This window comes from Gnatocerus cornutus, chromosome 5 (genome assembly GCF_029298725.1).
Source record: "Gnatocerus cornutus isolate USDA-ARS CGAHR chromosome 5, icGnaCorn1.1, whole genome shotgun sequence".
In the NCBI taxonomy this organism is placed as follows: domain Eukaryota; kingdom Metazoa; phylum Arthropoda; class Insecta; order Coleoptera; family Tenebrionidae; genus Gnatocerus; species Gnatocerus cornutus.
Genome location: NC_142237.1, coordinates 16,711,690 through 16,729,003, shown reverse-complemented (window position 1 = coordinate 16,729,003; position 17,314 = coordinate 16,711,690). Strand labels below are relative to the sequence as shown.

Below are 17,314 nucleotides of genomic sequence, written 5' to 3'. Positions count from 1 at the left end.
GCCAAGTTGGTTGCACAACACACAAATTCGCGGTTACTTGTCAAAGTCAAAACTTAACCTCCAAACATAACCGTAGCTTTACACCAACAAATAGTGTTTATCTCTGTTCTCCACTTTTTATTCATTTTTTTTATATTTTTTTTACTCCTGTGTTAAAGAAATGTGAAAAAGTATTAAACGAACTGTTTTAAGTCCGTTTTAAATTTATTGGTGATAATGCTGAAGACAGCCCCACAGCCTGTTGACGTTCAGGTACGTTAAATTTTTTTGTGTTAATCGTTTAAGGTAAATGTAACTGTTGTAGGACCTCCAATTCAAATTATGTTGTCGTATCAAAGTTTTTGAAAATGCAGAAAATTCGAATTTTCCGAAACAGTGCAATTTAGTGGCCACTGCTAGTCGCTTTGGTTTGATTTTCGTCGGGACCAACACACCGACTATCCAAGGTACTTATTGTTTTATCGTGAAGAATGTAATTGCAAACAATACATAAATTTCTTCCAGTTATACAACTGAAGGAGATTGAAAAATATGTCAAAGCTGATGGTGACAAGGCTGATTACTCAAGGAGAACCATTGCGTTGCCGTCACCCCCTTCACATGTCTCTATAAACTGTGAACACACTATTCTAGCAGTGATTATTGAAAACAACAATTGCCCATGTGCTTTATTTTATGATGTAAAGTCTTTCTGGCAACAAGAAGTGTTAAAGATTGGAGAAATTCGTTTGTCTCCTACGCCGGGAGTACATGTGACAGAAGTTGGTTGGAATCCTGCACTAGCTTCAGTGTTCACTGCTTGTAAAAGTGATGGAACTTTAGGTAAATTTGGCTCATTTTATTATCCTTTCTAACTCACTGTTATAGGAATTTATGAGCTAAAAAGTTCAGGAATTGACATTAATGAACTACCAGCAGCTGCAGGGGCCACCTGTTTTTGTTGGAGCCCTAAAGGCAAGCAAATAGCTGTGGGTTCTCGTGATGGCAAAATAACGCAGTTGAAGCCTGACTTAAAAGCAGTCAAAGTAATTAATGCTCCACCTTTAAAAGAACCCCATACATTACAATCTTTACAATGGATTTCCAATTATCAGTTTATTGGGGTTTTTCAACCAATAAATCCAGACAGTCAAGGCGTTTTTCTAGTGATTGATGCCCCAAAAACGGGAAACCCTACTTATATCAACTATGATGATATTTGCTACAGTAATGGCAGTACAAGGCCTGTTCAATACTACATGCTTTTACTACCAACCTGGTAAATAACTAAATGATTTCTTCAAGAGTTAAGTTTTGTCTGTAGGAATATTCTGATGGCAGCGTCTTCAAACAGCATGGAAGTTGGAATTCTTGGAAACGCAGGTGAAAGTTGGACTCAGTGGATCATGGGAGATGCTGCACGCGCTGAGTTACCTCTTGGTGCTAATCATCAAGACACTCTGCCAATTGGTTGTGCCCTAGATATTGGTAGCACCCAACCTGTACCTTGGGGAGAGTCAACTTTACCACCTGCTCCCAAACTCTTATTGTTCTCACATCATGGCACTTTATGTTGTTTCAATGTTATCAATCTGAAGCCAGGAATACCAAGTTTGTGCTCTCCACCAGACGAGATAAAAGACGCCAGTGGGTTGCACCACTTCAAAGATGAAAGTAAAAATGCGGCAACAAAAGACCCAGTTATACTAGCAGTACCAGCAGTAACCAAAGTAGTAAAACATCAGTTTGTGGCCTTCTAAATAACCGTTTTGTTGTAGCCGCCTGTTGAGAGCCCCAAGCTTCCAGTTGGCATTAGTTCTACTCCCTCAGTTTTATTTACATCTCAACCTCAAGTCACAAGCAGCCAAGTCTTGAATCTTTCAAAATCACAGCCTTTAAATTTATTTGGTGGTCAAGCTACCATAACACCTCTTGTGTCAGGAAACAAACCAACCCAAGCAGCCCTGCCTCCACAGTATTCCACATTTTTCCAGTCTCTGTCAACTAATGAAAATAAGAATGTACCTGCTTCTATCATGCAAATTCCTGCATCAACTTCTGCAAGCCCTTCAATGGTGCCCAAACCAGTAGTAACTACAGCTCCAGATTTATCCAACATAGTGAAATTGAGTCAACCAGAACCTAAAGAGGATCCCATTAAAACAGAAGCAACTAATATTGATCTGAGAGCTGAAGAAGAAGCTGAGAAAATATTTGCACAGTTGGTTAAAGAAGAGTGTGTTTTCCTAGAATCTGAACTAAAGGCTGTTCTTCATCAAGGAAAGACTTTGAAATTAAATTTAGGCTCTGACGAAGATAAAGTGAGAATTATCGAAAGTACAAAGTCTTTGGATGAGTTTTTTCAAGAAGTTGTCGAAAGTTGCGCGACTCAAAGTTCTGAGGTAATTTCGAGGGAATTATTACGCCCATGCTTAAACGCTTTTGTAGGTCCACATCTTAAAACAGAATCTTCTACAGTCGTGGGCTTGGTATGAAGAAGCAAAATCGCGTTATTTAGCTTCTGAAGATCAATCAATGATGATACTTCAACGAGCTCAACCTTTAGATTCAGCGTCGGAAAAGCAGCTTGCAGATATTCAACACACCAATTATTACTTAGAATCGCAAATATCTCAAGCTCATATTGCGTTAGACGAACAGTGGGAAAATTTCCAAGATTACTGCAAGAAGACGCACAAAATTCAAATCCCAACAATGGAGATGATATTTCAAACGATGGTTAAAGAGAACGCAATCGTAAGGAAACAAGTGAGTTGCAATCTCAAGTTAATTTTATCTAACCAATTTATCTTAGAGTTACGTCTTGAAAGATATCGCCAACAGACTCAAGAATAAGTCACGTTCGGCTTTGGGACCGTCTCTCCTAGTTAGCGTTGACGATATTAATAATCTACCAGATGAGCTAAAAAAGCTGAGAATGGACCCCGAAGACATATTCCAAATTCAATACGAACGTGTTAGAAATCGAATGAAAAACTTCACCAAAGAGAAAGCGCAGAAGTTGCGTTCTTTTCTCAAAGGACGGGAGTATTCGCATGTTACCTCAATGAAACCGCAAATGTCCACATCTATTATACAAGCGTCTCCGGCGTCCAAACTAAAACAATACAGTTTACTATCGCCAAGAATCACCAGAGAACTGCCTCCAAAGAAGCTGGATTTCGTTCCAGCGACTCCGAAATCGACCATACCCCAATCTGAGACTGCTTCTAGTTTCATCGCTAGTACCCCGATTGAAGGTTTACAAAAGTTTGCTCTTAAATTTGAGAACAAAAATTTTTCAAATGTACCTGAGAAAAGCTTTGCCCCTTTGAAAAGCATGATTGCGAGTTCTCCAAATTCGGCTTTTGTGTCCACGGCTTTTGGGAGCAATCCGCCGTCTTCTGCTGGTGTTTCTTCGTTGGGGAAGACCGTGCCGTCAGAAACGGCCGCTACAGCGTCTGTCGCCAAAGTTGCTCCAAGTTTCAGCGTTGCGACAACTTTGGCAGAAACGGATCATCCAGTTATCACTATTTCTACCAATCAGTTGTCTAAACCGTTTTCTTTCGGAGGTTCTTCATCTCTCTTTGGTGCTTCTGGGACAAATGTTTCAAAGCCCGTGTTTCTGACTACAACCAAGCCACTTGCGTTTACTTCGGAAAGTGTATCAACAACTACTGCTGCTAAACCGGATGTTAAACCCACCGCGTCCCTTTTTAATGTAACCGTAAAACCAACGTCTACTAATGTTGGATTAACAGCTTTGACAACATCCGCGAATGCTGTATCTAATGCAACGGTTAAAACTCCAGCAACTTCAGGTCTTGTATTCGCATCTCCATCAGCTGCAACTTCAGCGTCAACGTTTCCGTTTAGTTCGCCTTCAACAAGTATTTTTGGAGGAGCAACCCAGAAATCAGAACCTTTACCTACGGCGACTAGTAAACCTTTCAGTTTTGCTCCTAAGACAACCGCAACAGTGGCATCAACACCGTCTGTGTCAAAATTGAGTAGTGTGACAACTTCAACAACTCAGGCTACCACCAGCGGCGATGCTAAAGCTACAATTTTTTCGCCTTTGGCTACTAGTGCATTCAAAGTTGGAGCTCAAGCGGTTTCTGCCTCGCCAATTTCCGTTACACCAGCAACGAGTTCGTTATTAGGCGCTTTAACGGCCCCGACTTCTATGCCACGTCCCACAACTACCACTCCAGCAGTAACGTCTTCGCAGTTGCCAACGTTTTCTTTAGGAGTGAAGCCATCAACGCCGTTTTTGGCCACTTCTTTGGCGACTACCACCACACCAGCGGTCACAACTTCACCTCCCGTTGCTACAGTTACTTCTAGTGTTTCTGTTAGTAGTACTATTCCAAGTACTGCAGCTGCTGCTAGTTCTACCAGTATCCTTGGCGCACAGACAACAACGTCGAAACCAAGTATCTTTGGTGGTGTAAGTACTAGTACTAGTTCTCCAACTGTATCGAGTTCAGCCAAATTTGGTTTTGCGGAAGCATTGTCAAATAAACCGTCAATTTTTGGAAGTGGTGAAGGAACTAAGCCTTCGATTTTTGGAAATGTACCTTCTACGTCTCCAACAACTGGTTTTGAAGTTTCAAGTACTACAAGTAGTCCATCGTCTGTTTTTGCTGCCCCGTCCGTTCCCACAACGACCACGCAATCTTCGGTTTTTGGCCCTGCAACGTCTGCAAGTGTTTTTGGAACTTCAACAACTGCCGCTTCTCAACCATCGATTTTTGGGAGTACGCCTTCTACCACAACTAGTACTCAGTCATCTATATTTGGTAGCACACCTTCGGTTACTACAGCGACTGCAACAAGTACTATCCAGTCAGCAATCTTTGGTAGCACACCTTCGGTTACTACAGCGAGTGCAAAAAGTACTATCCAGTCAGCAATCTTTGGTAGCACACCTTCGGTTACTACAGCGAGTGCAACAAGTACTATCCAGTCAGCAATCTTTGGTGGCACACCTTCTACTACCACAGCTGGTTTTGGTACTTCACCGCCGACAACTACAGCATCAGTATTTGGTTCATCAACGTCTCCAACTTTTGGTGGCTTAGCCGCTACCACTACCCAGTCGTCTCTATTTGGTTCTGTTTCTTCAACCTCTAGTGGATTTGGAAGTGGAACTCCAACCACACAATCTTCTATATTTGGTGCTCCAACTACTACGGCCACTCCTTTATTTGGCGCGGCTCCCACAACTTCTAGTTCACAATCAATCTTTGGTGCTGCCCCTAACGCGTCTGTTTTTGGTAGTACTGTTACATCCACTGCTCCACAATCGATTTTCGGGAGTTCGTCAGCCACCACAACATCCCAGTCGCAAAATTTTGGGTTGTTTGGAGACGCCTCACAAAAACCATCCATTTTTGGTAGTCCAGTCACGAGTTCAAACCCGGTATTTGGTAATACCAGTCAAGTCAATCAGTCGAGTATTTTTGGTAACACTCCGAACACAACCGCTTCTTCTGTCTTCGGGCAAAGTCAAACACCCAGTACTTTTGGACAGTCTGCTTTCGGCTCGTCTAGCAATTCTTTCGCGAATTCTAGCGTTTTCGGAGCACCTACAACAACATTTGTACAGCCCGGTGGATCAATCTTTGGTAACGCACCAACAACAGCGTCTGCGAATGTTTTTGGTGGAACAGCCACGACGGGAAGTGTTTTTGGAGCACCAACTTCAAGCGCGCAGTCTCCTTTTGGTTCAGCTAGTGTATTCTCTCCAACTACGCAACAAAGCTCTTTCTCTCCAAACCCTAGCGCTGGAGCTTCGTTTGGTTTCGGGGGTCTTAACGTTGGCGCGACTGCTACAACTTCCAGTTCAGGATTTGGTTCTAGCCCTGCTCCAAATCCATTCGAAAATAAAAGTGTTTTTGGTAACTCTGCAACACCCGCAAGCAGTTCCATCTTTGGTGGTAGTCCAAGCCCGTCTTTTGGTGCTGCTACTCAAAATTTTGGAAGCGGTTTTGGAAGTCAACCTGCTTTTGCTCAACAAGGAAATTTCGGTCAAAGCTCTTTTGGAACATTTGGACAACAGTCAACATCAGGACCATTTAGCAGCGGATCTTCAGGAAGCGTTTCACAATCCGGTTTTGGAACAAACTCGAATTTTCAGAAACCCGCTGGATTTGGCAGTCCACCAGTTTTCGGTGGCTCACCTGCGTTTGGAAGCTCCCCAAGTTTTGGAGGAACGCCGTCTTTTGGTGGTTCTCCATCATTCGGAGGGACTTCGAAAGTTTTCGGTTCATCAAGTCCCGGATTTGGAGGTGCCGCGAGTTCTCCAAGCGCTGGCTTTGGAAACTTGGCCAACCAACAGACTGTAGGTTTTGGAAACTTAGCACAACAAGCGGCAAATTCTCCTTCCGGTGCAGGGTTCTCTGGGTAATAAAATTGTATAAATAACTGATTGTTTGCTAATTACTTTTTTGTTTTTAGGAATTCATCGTTTGCTAGCTGGCGCTAACCCCGGTATTTTTTTTGCGTTTTCTTTAATTATATCCCAGTTTTGTAAGACAATAAAAACTTATTTCATGACTATGTTTTTATTTACATCTAAATACACGTGTTTCTAAAGATGTGCACACTATTATCACTGCCTCCAGAAACCAAATATTTATTGTTGGACCAATCTACGACTAAAACTTGTCCTTGGTGGCCTTCTAAGTTATAAAGTGGTGCTTTGGGTGATCTAGAATCCCACATCTTGACCGCCGAATCGTATCCTCCAGACACAAAGAGGTGCTCATCATATTTTGACCACTCAACGGAACTGACCCATAGAAGATGTGAAGAAAAAGTTGTCTTAACAACTGACCCTTCTGACGTCCTTGGGTCATATAAACGGATATTTCTATCAGCTGAACAAGCTAGTAAAGTGTTATTTAAAGAAGACCAGGATGCTCCTAAAAAGGCCTTTTGTCCAACAATCTCGTTTTTAATCCCACATAACTCAGCATCCCAAAATTTTATTGTATGGTCCATTGAGACGGTGGAAATGACATGATTATCAACCCAATTGATGGCTGTTATTGATTCTTTGTGTCCTTTAAGGGTATGTAGAGGTGTTCTGGTGATTATGTTTTTAGGTCCTTTGATTTTCTTGTTTGCTGGTTCTTCTTGGTCAGTTTCAAAAGATGCAGACCAGATTTTTAGATTAGTGTCCCATCCACCTGTTGCTAGTTTCTCAGAGTTGGGACTTACTCCTACACTGTCTATGCCTTTTTCATGGCCTCTTAGGACTATTCTGGGTCTCATATTGTCTGTTCCGGGTTCCCATTCCCAGAGAAGGCCCGTGAGGTCATGAGAGACACTAACAAAACCTTGAGAAGGATCTCCCTGTTTTATCCACGATACTTTTTTAACTATGTTGGTGTGTTGCTTTTGAGACGTGACCAATTTGCCATGTGTGGTCCACAGGTTTACTGAATAATCGTAACAACCAGTCAAAATCCTAAAACATTGAAGATTAAAACATTTGCTTTGTTTTGGTGAAATTGTACCATTTATCTGCACACTGAATTCCAGAAACCCAGTCATCATGTAAAAGTGAGTCTTGAGGCTCTGGGGCTGGAGTTCTTTCAACATACTCAATATCAATTGTTACCTCAGTTGAAATGTTATGTTCTTTCAAGTATTCCCCAAGTGGAACTCTCAACAATTCACCTAATACTAAAAAATCAAATTCCTTCGGCTTCAAAAAATCCGATTTGTTCTCTTTTATCAATTGGTTTACTAGCTCATTTAAGGAGCTGTGTTCAATTGAAGAAGGTACAGCTAAGGGGACATCTGGTATTGCGAAACTAAAAGTCAACAGAGGCAAATTATCGTGTGTTTTATCCAAAAAACGTGTGTTTACCTCTCCTGTTTTGTTAATAAACGAATTTGTAATTGAGATTCTGCCATATCCATGCTTGTTTTGTAAACACGTTGTGTAATTTCCGAAGAATGACTGGGCGTTGGATAAGATCTACCTAAAAAAATAGTATTTCTGTGTCAAAGTGCTCTCGTAATCATTATTTTGGGCAAAAAATATTAAATAAATCACACCGTTAAAACCATTCTAACCTTTTTCAGAAATCACTGTTTTTAAGGTTAGGTGTCACGATGACAGTCGTAAAAAAGTAACTAGACATGAGGTCAACTCAGTAATTTGGGCAAAAAATAAATTATTTGTGATTCCAAATAGTCGCTCAGTACGACAAATTTTAAATAAATAGTCAAATACTCGTAAAAGCTACCGTTTGTATTTAAAATTTTGAAAAATATTTCCTCAGTTGGTAAATTTAACATCCCCAGGTTGGTGGTGCCGGCAAACGCCAGTTGACAAAATTGACAGTTTGGATCGCGGCATCTTTTTTCGTTCTGTTTACATACACAAATGAGTTTTTTATTAAAATTCAGTGAAAAGGGCGACTAAACCAAAAAAATGCAGCGTCGAGGTGGAAAACGTATAAGGATGGACGAGCCTCCTCCTGACTACGAGAATCCAATGACTCCTCAGGTGGACACCGATACGTATGGGGGTTACGGTCACGTAAACTTATATGGAGCTGAAGTTTACGGAGAACACGCAGGGACATCATCTTCAGATGGTATGTTTGAGTCACCTCCAACTCCAGGAATGCGGAGAATCACAAGATCTAAAGCAAGAGGTCAGACTAACTTGCCACCACCTTCTTATTCTCCAACGAGTACTGGCGCAGCTCCACCTGCTAAAGGTCGAGGGAGAGGACGACCGCCGGGCCGGAAAAATCACGTTGAGGGTAGTAGTGAAGATGAAACATCTTTGTATCACTACATTAAAAACAGTAAAGTCTCTTTGACAAATATTGTGGATGAGTGGATTGAAAGTTATAAGGTAATTTCATTGTTGGGCGTAATGAATTGTTAAAGGTTTGGTCTTAGGTCAACAGAGAGTCTGCTCTCATTGCTTTGATGCAGTTTTTTATAAACGCTGCTGGATGTAAAGGAAGGATAACACAACAAATGCAAGCAACTATGGAACATGCTGCTATAATCAGGAGAATGACTGAAGAGTTTGATGAAGAGTCTGGGGAATATCCACTTATAATGGCTGGCCAGACTTGGAAGAAATTCAGGCAAAATTTTTGTGATTTTGTTCAGACTTTGGTCAAGCAGTGTCAATATTCCATCATTTATGATCAATTTTTGATGGATAATGTAATTTCCTTGCTTACTGGGCTCTCTGACTCTCAAGTAAGTTAAAGAAAAACGAAAATTTTTTAATTTTTAAATTTGTTTCTCATTAGGTGCGCGCCTTTAGGCACACCGCAACTCTAGGAGCTATGAAACTAATGACAGCTCTTGTCGACGTCGCTCTAACAGTTTCTGTGAATCTCGACAACACTCAACGTCAATACGAAGCTGAAAGACAAAAAACTCGTGAAAAACGCGCCAGCGACCGCTTGGAAGCTCTTCTAGGAAAGAGACAAGAACTGGAGGAAAACATGGACGAAATAAAGAACATGTTAACATACATGTTCAAATCAGTTTTTGTCCACAGATATCGTGACACTTTACCTGAAATCCGCGCGATTGCCATGACCGAAATTGGGGTGTGGATGCATAAATTCCACGCAAATTTCTTAGACGATTCGTATCTCAAATACATTGGATGGACATTGCACGATAAAGTTGGAGAAGTGCGATTGAGATGCCTACAGGCTTTGCAACCTCTTTACGCCAGTGAGGAGCTTAAGGGAAAACTAGAACTCTTTACCAACAAGTTTAAAGACAGGATTGTCGCAATGACTTTGGATAAGGAGTACGATGTCGCCGTGCAAGCTGTAAAACTTGTAATCTCGATTCTCAAGCATCATCACGAAATTTTAACAGATAAAGATTGTGAGCATGTTTACGAATTGGTGTATTCTTCTCACAGAGCTGTGGCTCAAGCGGCAGGGGAATTCTTAAACGAACGCCTCTTCCAACCTGCTGACGTCGATGTCGGCAAAACCAAGCGCGGTAAGCGCCGTCTACCAAACACGCCGTTTATACGAGATTTAGTTCAATTCTTCATTGAATCAGAATTACACGAACATGCTGCGTACTTAGTAGACTCACTTATTGAGTCTAATACTATGATGAAAGACTGGGAATGTATGACTGATTTATTATTGGAGGAGCCAGGACCTCAGGAGGAACCGTTGGATAATCGTCAAGAAACCAGTTTGATTGAAATTATGGTCTGTTGTATTAAACAAGCGGCTACAGGCGAAGCCCCTGTTGGTAGAGGGCCAACAAGAAGAGTTTCGTCTTTGAGGGAAATGAAACAAGCTGGTGAAGACAAGCAAAAGTTAACGGAACATTTTATCGTGAGTTTGCCACCGCTTTTGGACAAGTACGCCGCTGATCCGGAGAAATTAGCAAATTTGCTTAGTATTCCTCAATATTTTGATCTGGATTTGTACACAAGTGGAAGACAAGAAGGATCTCTTCAGTCGCTGTTAGCTAAATTGAAACATATTGCGCAAGTTCATCACGAACCAGAGGTAATTATTTTACATTAAAAAAATTGGTGAAAAGTTACTTATTCTGTAGGTGCTGGAAACTCTCGCGAAAACCCTGGAGATTCTTTGCACTGAGGGACATTCAATTTATACGAGGTGTGATGTGGCTAGATCTACAATTGTAGACATGATTGTGGTATCTTACAAAGAAGCTATAGATGATTGGCGAAATTTATTGCTGGGCGAAGAAACCCCTAACGCTGACGAAATTTTTAATGTTGTCAGTTCTCTGAAGAAAGTGTCTATGTTCTATGCCTGTCATAATTTGAATCAGTGGAATTTATGGTCCACTTTGTTCCAAGATGTTAAAGTAAGCGCCAACGTTTTATTTTGTTCGCAATTTTTTATTTCGGTAACGAAAGTAAAGTTTATGCCATTAATTTTATGTTCGCGTAAAGGTTATTAACGACTAATATAGAAACGACTATTTTTATTTGTTTAAAAAACACAAACACTTCTCTCAATAGAGGGATAAAAATTTAACGTTTGTTAGACTTCTTCATTGAAACTTTTCAGGACACTGAGAGCATGCTACCTCCCGACGCCCTAAAATACAGTTTAAGCGCCTGCTTTTACTGTCTTTTATGGGGCTTACGAGGCCTAGAAGTCCAACACGAAGGAGGAGGCTTAACAGGCCCAGGAATTCAAGAGATGCGCCAACGTCTAGATGAATTCATCGACGCTTCACAAATGCTCATCCGGTGTTCACCTCACAACTCCATCAAAGAAGAAGCCTACGTTTGTCTTTGCGACCTTCTTATTGTTTTCAGTGAACAACTCTCCAGTACAGCGTCTGCATTAGCTGAGCTAATGTGCCAACCTGACCGAAGTCTCCAATCTCTTCTTAATGAATTCGTGCAGTCGTACGTTTTCGTTCCAGAGCAAAACGCGGAACATGATGAACACAGAATTGAGGAGCTTCACAAACGGAGAAATTTCCTTGCAGCTTACTGCAAATTGATTGTTTACAATATCATGCCCACGAAAGCTGCAGCGGACATTTTCAAACATTACGTCAAGTATTACAATGAATATGGAGACATTATTAAAGCGACTTTGAGCAAAGCACGTGAAATAAACAAAGTTAATTGTGCTCTAACAATGTGTTTGAGCTTGAATATGATATTCCATGAAGTGCAGAAACTATCCACGGGGAAGAGTACTCGGCAAAATGAAGAGTTTTTCGCTCTAAAAGTAAAGAATTTTTTTTCACTTTTTTTCTGTACTCACAAATTTTTCTAGGAATTGGCGAAACGGTTTGCTCTTTCGTTTGGTCTCGACGCTGTTAAAAATCGAGAAGCCATCACAGCTTTGCACAGAGCTGGCATTTTATTCGCCGTCAACGGAGCGGATCAACCTGAAGATCCCACAGGACCTCCGCCAAATTTACCATTTTTGGAGATTCTAACAGAATTCACAAACAAATTGTTGAAACAAGATAAAAGAGTCGTGTTAACATTCTTGGATCGGCGGATAACAACAGGTCTTTACACCATTTTAGTGGTATTTGTGCTCAATAAAACTTTTAGGTATGCCTAGCAGCAGAGGTGAAGACTGGCAGCCTTTGTTATTGTATAGAAATTCATTGCTGCATGGAGAATCTGATGCGCTTCCTGTAACCAGCAAGAGAGCTTATGGTAGGAAGAGGAAAGATCCCGAGTCAGATCATGATCAGGATGAGGTTTTGTCTGACCAGGAATTTCCAGCGAATTTGTATAATTAAGTTTGAGTTAAATGTTGTAGCATGTAAGTATAAGTCTGAGATAAAAATGTTTAATGATCAAAGTTACAAAAGTATACAAATCGTCGGTTGAGTTATGCTGGCAGTATTAGAAGTCACAAACAGCGCAAAAAACTGTACGTGTTTTAACTTATTGTTTCACAGATTGAAATTTCGGGGCGATAAGTTTAAATAACTTACTTTTTTCCTGTCATGGAAGTCTTTTTGTGATTTTTACTACACAAAAGGCAGAAATTATGTAATACTTTCTCTACTTGAAACATTAGCTTGGCGTGAACATTAAACCTTGGATCAAAAAGCGTAATTAAATCCGGTTTTAACCTGTGTTGTTGGTACAAAGAAGTGTTATTAAAATACATTACAGCTTGAATGTATTTTCTTGTTATTTTTTCTACTAACAACACTGCACCACACCAGGCTGATTTTTATGTGAGTATTTATTTATATATTTTAATAACTTTGTTTATAACTGTGCAAGTTCGTTGTTTTGAATAAAAAGCTACCGATCTTTAACGAGTCGTAATAAATATCTGCTGAATCAAACCCAACCATCAATGAATCTTTTAATGAAAAGTCTATTTCTGGCATTGTAGATGATGTGTCTCATAAATAATGAAATATCCGATTATCTGTGAAAGTATTGAAGTTGAGCAAAGACTGAGAACGTTTCTCTTGCGAATTTAATCAGTTTAAAATGTTTCGTACAATGGTAACGTACACTTTTTCTTCACCTGATTTTTTATAATTGGCGCGTGTTCACACTTGTCAGGTTGGCAATTAAGTAGGTCAGGGTCACCAACAGTCCAAATTTCGCCGAATTGTTTGACAGTTACTGATTTGTTTTTAGCCGTTCGATTTTGAATGTTATTTTTTTCTCATTGTCGGGCCAAATAGTGATAAGATCTACTTAAATAAGATTTACTTAATAGTATGTTCATACGTAAGCAGTGTTTTTAAAGTTTAAATGTCTTCGATTACGTTTGGAAAAGTCTAACCTCAAAGTTTCAACCCCTTAATTAAATCGACTCTATATTACACAGGAGACAATAATGGCAGATATTCTCGTTTTGGATTGGATGGAAGAGTATGAAGCTTTAACTGAAAGCGAGAAACACACATATTCATCAGAACAAGAAAACAATCATGAAGTTATGGTAGCCCTTTATGATATTTTGACAGAGCCTTATAGGTATCAAACTGAAAATGTATGATTTAAGCACTTTTCTTGGTGGTGGTCACATTTTTCTATTTTAGTTGCTGGATAGGATTTGCCAACAGTTGATGGAATTTTATAGATCAGGGGAGGAGCAGTTGAAAAAGTTTGCACTTCAGTATATACCCACATTGGTGTTTTTACATTTATCTGATAAGGCATACAACTCTGTACAGGCACTTTTAGTTGGTTTGTACAATTTAGAGGTAAAAGATACTTCAGAATGCTTTTTAACACTGTAGTTGGTCTCAGGTTGTAGATTCAAAGAATCAACCACGAACTATATCATTTAGAGTCCCAAGTATAGCTCAGTCGTCTATATATCACGATTCAAACAATTTGGAACCTGCATTTATAGCTGAAAACTCTTTAAGAAGGTGGGAGGAATGCAATAGTAAATTAGTCAGTTGGGGACCTCTGCCACAAGTTGAAAGTTTAAATGCTCAGAATCGTCAACGTGTTATCACCGCACTTGTGTTCTTGTATAATCAACATTTAGCTAGTGTTATAACCCAGGGTGTAGAACATACTTGTAGGGGAATATCTAGGTAAGCAACATCACCAACTTTACAAGCTTGAACAGTTCTTAAGCCTCCAAAAACAAAAAAAAAATATTCACGTCGGTTAATTTTTTGTTCATAAATTTCCAAACGCTTTGTCATCAAATTTCGCAGCGGGAGATAAAAACAGCCTCATTTGATAACTAATACGTAATCCCAAATAATCGGACTCAATTGATTTATAAAAATCGAAGCAACCGTTAGTGAGTTTATTAATTCTATTTTCCTTCCCGATAATTGCCCATTTTAACAGCACTTTTTTACATTTTTCATAATGAGAACCTTGATTCCAGATTAGTTTCGCAAGGATTTTCTTCAACTGGTAGTGCAAGAAGTTCAGTAAATAGTGATTGTAGTTATACTCAAGGTGTTGCCTGTCGTATTCCTGTATCTAGTCCTTTACTTTTAGAGTTACTCCATACAGTATACCACGGCGCTGAAAAAGGCGCAAACGGGGCCATACAGGCTCTCCATGATATTATACAACGTGCAAATTATGAAACCTTCGCAGGTTGGTGACATCTCTTCATTTCAACTTTAACTACTATTTATTTCTAGACGTCCTTTTGGCTGCAAATGCGATAAAGAACCTAATCCAACACTCTTCCTCGATATCTATAACTCCACGACCGTCTCAGGCTCGCAGCATAACAAAGTCGATGATAACAAACGCGTCGTTTAGAACAAAGAAATTACCTGGTACGTATGACACTCTTGGCGATTAAAATTGGCTGTTGGTGAAAAATGTGGAATTTTGCATTGCTGGTTGTGTGTGCAGATGATATCCCAATCCAGGATGAACATCAGACGGACGTACCGTTAGATTCGATAACAGAAGAACAAGAAGAAACTGATAAGAGTAAATCGCGAGGGTCGGTCAGTGCCCTGAAACACTTACCGAAATTACCTGGTCTGGGGAAAAAACACAAAAGTAAGAATCCTCAACCACAGGATCAACAACAGGTTGAAATGATACAAAATGCAGCGGGAGAGCCAACTGTTGAATCACCTCCTACAGACTTTAACCATGCCGTGCACGTTAGTGCCGTTTAAATAAGACGACATGGTCGATTTAGAATATTTTAAATGACTTATTTTTTCTAACAAGGTATACAATGAAGTTAATATCGATGTCGTGTAGCACTAGGCTCTATTAGTTCAATATATTTTTAAAACGGCAATTTTCAGGTATTATTGCCTGGTTGTGGCTATGATCGGGTCATTTTTGCATTTTTGTTGTAGTAAAGAGAAGTGCACCAAAGAAACAATAACAACAATGTGTTGACACAGTAAATATTATTTTTTGAACAGTTTTATGTACATACTGATTTATAGAGTTCTGTTGAAAAGAATGCTCATTGAATGGGATTGCTACTTCTTGGTTTTTATAATTAATGTTGTATAATAAGTTAAAAGTTAAGATTGATTGATCATCTAAAGTAGTACGGTGTTCATGTAACACAGTTGTTCTAAAAACTCATTCAATTACGATACAACACTACAAACCATCACAACCAAACTTCATGTGTCTTATTAACTATCAACACTTTGTGTATTGTCAAAGAATCGTAAATTATCTAAAATGCATCAACACCACACTAGAATTTTAGAAGATCGTGGAAGACCGATTGGAAGTTGCATGCATACTCTTATAAATTTTTTGTATTTAGTTTTCATAATATTGGTGTGGGGAGCATAAGTGAGGGCACTTTTTGTGGTGAACTGATATTAGTAAGATATGAACTAACAAAACTAACAAAAAAGTGTCGTCATTTGTAAGCTGTTCCGTAAAAACACGGCATTATATTTTAAATTTTCAAGAAATACCACATTAGTCTCATTCCGACCAGATATTTTGGAAGAGGGTTTATTTAATAAATGGCACTTCAATAGAAATAGTTGAGTTTCGTCCCTTAGTTGTACATCTTAAGATAATCCATTTCGGTGCTAGTCATTTCGTTTTAAGGTTTTTTAATTGTGTGTAATGTACGGTTAAATTTTAGGTACCAACTCCAGATAGGGTAGAATAATTTTATTTAAAGGCTAGTTATGTTTTGTATCCATTCCCGATTTTTACTTACATATCATTATGACCTATATTAACCACAAAAAGTAATTCTCGCTACAGCCAATTTATACTTTCTGGCTCTTCCATATTATCTTATTTAATAGTTTAAAAAGTAGAAAGGTCGCGAATGGATTCCACGATTTTATATTCACTGTGAAAACATTTCCGTATCCGTAATTGTTTGCTAGGCGTTATTTTAAAATTTTTAACAGGAACTTTTTATATCGTTTTGTATTGTCTTTATGCTTTCTGATTTAATACTTAGTTCTAGTTGCAGTGCCAAAAGAAATCTGTATGTCATATCCAGTTCCTAATACTATTAATTTCCTTTGTTGGTACTTAATTTGAGTATTCAGTATTCTGTTTGAAATTGAAACAATATGCAGCAAGGCAAGATTCTAAATAAATTAACATTACTAAACTAGTATGTAACGTTAATTTTAAAGATAAGAATGAAAATTGTACAGTGCATACTCTCAGGGGCTTCTAAAAAGAAGGTTGCATAATTCATTTCTTTATTTTAACATCACACCAGTGAACACAATACTGATGTGAAATAGTCAGTCAAAATGTATTGTGCAAACTCGTCCCAAATGAATTAAACTTTGTTGCGCCTTTTGGTTAGAAGCACTTGAATATATCTTCAATTTGAAATGTAAATGTTGTTAACTATATTGATGTTAGCCAAGTCATGGGCGAGATCTGTTGTACCGTTGAATAAAACAGCCTTTAAAGGAATTCAGTCTTACATCAACCTCGCCTTCCTCTAGCTAAAAATGTCTTTTTTTATTTAAAGTTTTAAAGGGTGGAGTACCAACTTGGTCAGACTGGTAGAGATCTCGGTAACAAGAAGGAGAGACACATTGTCTCACACATAGGACTTTTGATACTCCACTTTTTCCTAAACATCCTCGTTCACAGGCAGTTTCAACTTCTCTAAACATAACTTCCTGAAAGAAAAACTGATTATAAGGAACATTACGATGGAGAAAACACGTTTTTGTTGGTTTCTTTGTACGGAAACTCTGGGAAGGTGTAAGCGATTTTTTGTCCGTAAGTCACACTGATTAGAATCGATGTAATGAATGCAATGATCATTTTTATGATCTTTTTTTATAGGAACATCGCTGTTTAAATCAATATGAAGGTATCAAGCTGCGCACGCAGTTTATTTTGCCGTCCATCTCGCTCTAAACT

General features: G+C 39.1%; 5 protein-coding genes across 6 annotated transcripts; 3 read left to right on the top strand and 2 right to left on the bottom strand.

Annotated features, from left to right (window-relative positions):
- The first annotated feature begins 22 nt into the window (after positions 1–22).
- Nup214 (nuclear pore complex protein Nup214) lies at positions 23–6,540 on the top strand. The gene is made up of 9 exons (XM_088035306.1): positions 23–252; positions 305–446; positions 505–822; positions 868–1,258; positions 1,304–1,709; positions 1,758–2,381; positions 2,428–2,748; positions 2,795–6,387; positions 6,442–6,540. Exons 1-9 carry the CDS (start codon positions 217–219, stop codon positions 6,467–6,469), a joined length of 5,859 nt encoding a protein of 1,952 aa, XP_087891432.1. The 5' UTR covers positions 23–216; the 3' UTR covers positions 6,470–6,540.
- LOC148175181 (ribosome biogenesis protein WDR12 homolog) lies at positions 6,532–8,178 on the bottom strand. The gene is made up of 4 exons (XM_088035315.1): positions 8,071–8,178; positions 7,862–7,976; positions 7,506–7,805; positions 6,532–7,456 (listed from the first exon to the last, which is right to left on the bottom strand). Exons 2-4 carry the CDS (start codon positions 7,912–7,914, stop codon positions 6,559–6,561), a joined length of 1,251 nt encoding a protein of 416 aa, XP_087891441.1. The 5' UTR covers positions 7,915–7,976; positions 8,071–8,178; the 3' UTR covers positions 6,532–6,558.
- A 118-nt stretch (positions 8,179–8,296) lies between these two features.
- Positions 8,297–12,789, top strand: SA1 (stromal antigen). The gene is made up of 7 exons (XM_088035314.1): positions 8,297–8,863; positions 8,911–9,222; positions 9,276–10,517; positions 10,567–10,845; positions 11,052–11,729; positions 11,778–12,018; positions 12,065–12,789. The coding sequence occupies exons 1-7, from the start codon at positions 8,432–8,434 to the stop codon at positions 12,256–12,258; spliced, it is 3,378 nt and encodes a 1,125-aa protein (XP_087891440.1). The 5' UTR covers positions 8,297–8,431; the 3' UTR covers positions 12,259–12,789.
- Positions 12,630–16,855, top strand: Hyccin (PI4KA lipid kinase complex subunit hyccin). Of its 2 annotated transcripts, none has more exons than XM_088035307.1 (7): positions 12,630–12,705; positions 13,317–13,481; positions 13,531–13,695; positions 13,742–14,037; positions 14,343–14,560; positions 14,608–14,748; positions 14,828–16,855. In XM_088035307.1, the coding sequence occupies exons 1-7, from the start codon at positions 12,646–12,648 to the stop codon at positions 15,100–15,102; spliced, it is 1,320 nt and encodes a 439-aa protein (XP_087891433.1). In that variant the 5' UTR covers positions 12,630–12,645; the 3' UTR covers positions 15,103–16,855. The 2 variants fall into 2 exon arrangements, with proteins under 2 accessions (XP_087891433.1, XP_087891434.1); XM_088035308.1 differs by lacking the exon at positions 12,630–12,705 and adding an exon at positions 12,879–12,985.
- LOC148175178 (uncharacterized) lies at positions 16,616–17,299 on the bottom strand. The gene is made up of 3 exons (XM_088035312.1): positions 17,114–17,299; positions 16,936–17,067; positions 16,616–16,887 (listed from the first exon to the last, which is right to left on the bottom strand). Exons 1-3 carry the CDS (start codon positions 17,213–17,215, stop codon positions 16,807–16,809), a joined length of 315 nt encoding a protein of 104 aa, XP_087891438.1. The 5' UTR covers positions 17,216–17,299; the 3' UTR covers positions 16,616–16,806.
- Between the last annotated feature and the right edge of the window lie 15 nt (positions 17,300–17,314).

Coding starts and splice junctions, on each gene's coding strand:
- Nup214 (XM_088035306.1), top strand. CDS start 217: ATGCTGAAGACAGCCCCACAGCCTGTTGACGTTCAG. Junction 1,259..1,303: donor ATGCTTTTACTACCAACCTG/GTAAATAACTAA, acceptor TTTTGTCTGTAG/GAATATTCTGATGGCAGCGT. Junction 2,382..2,427: donor GCGCGACTCAAAGTTCTGAG/GTAATTTCGAGG, acceptor ACGCTTTTGTAG/GTCCACATCTTAAAACAGAA.
- LOC148175181 (XM_088035315.1), bottom strand. CDS start 7,914: ATGGATATGGCAGAATCTCAATTACAAATTCGTTTATTAACAAAACAG. Junction 7,806..7,861: donor TTATTAACAAAACAGGAGAG/GTAAACACACGT, acceptor GTTGACTTTTAG/TTTCGCAATACCAGATGTCC. Junction 7,457..7,505: donor ATTCAGTGTGCAGATAAATG/GTACAATTTCAC, acceptor TCAATGTTTTAG/GATTTTGACTGGTTGTTACG.
- SA1 (XM_088035314.1), top strand. CDS start 8,432: ATGCAGCGTCGAGGTGGAAAACGTATAAGGATGGACGAGCCTCCTCCT. Junction 10,846..11,051: donor CTTTGTTCCAAGATGTTAAA/GTAAGCGCCAAC, acceptor GAAACTTTTCAG/GACACTGAGAGCATGCTACC. Junction 11,730..11,777: donor AAGAGTTTTTCGCTCTAAAA/GTAAAGAATTTT, acceptor AAATTTTTCTAG/GAATTGGCGAAACGGTTTGC.
- Hyccin (XM_088035307.1), top strand. CDS start 12,646: ATGTATTTTCTTGTTATTTTTTCTACTAACAACACTGCACCACACCAG. Junction 12,706..13,316: donor CACACCAGGCTGATTTTTAT/GTGAGTATTTAT, acceptor TATATTACACAG/GAGACAATAATGGCAGATAT. Junction 14,749..14,827: donor TAGAACAAAGAAATTACCTG/GTACGTATGACA, acceptor TTGTGTGTGCAG/ATGATATCCCAATCCAGGAT.
- LOC148175178 (XM_088035312.1), bottom strand. CDS start 17,215: ATGATCATTGCATTCATTACATCGATTCTAATCAGTGTGACTTACGGA. Junction 17,068..17,113: donor ACAAAGAAACCAACAAAAAC/GTGTTTTCTCCA, acceptor TTTTTCTTTCAG/GAAGTTATGTTTAGAGAAGT. Junction 16,888..16,935: donor ATCTCTACCAGTCTGACCAA/GTTGGTACTCCA, acceptor AGACATTTTTAG/CTAGAGGAAGGCGAGGTTGA.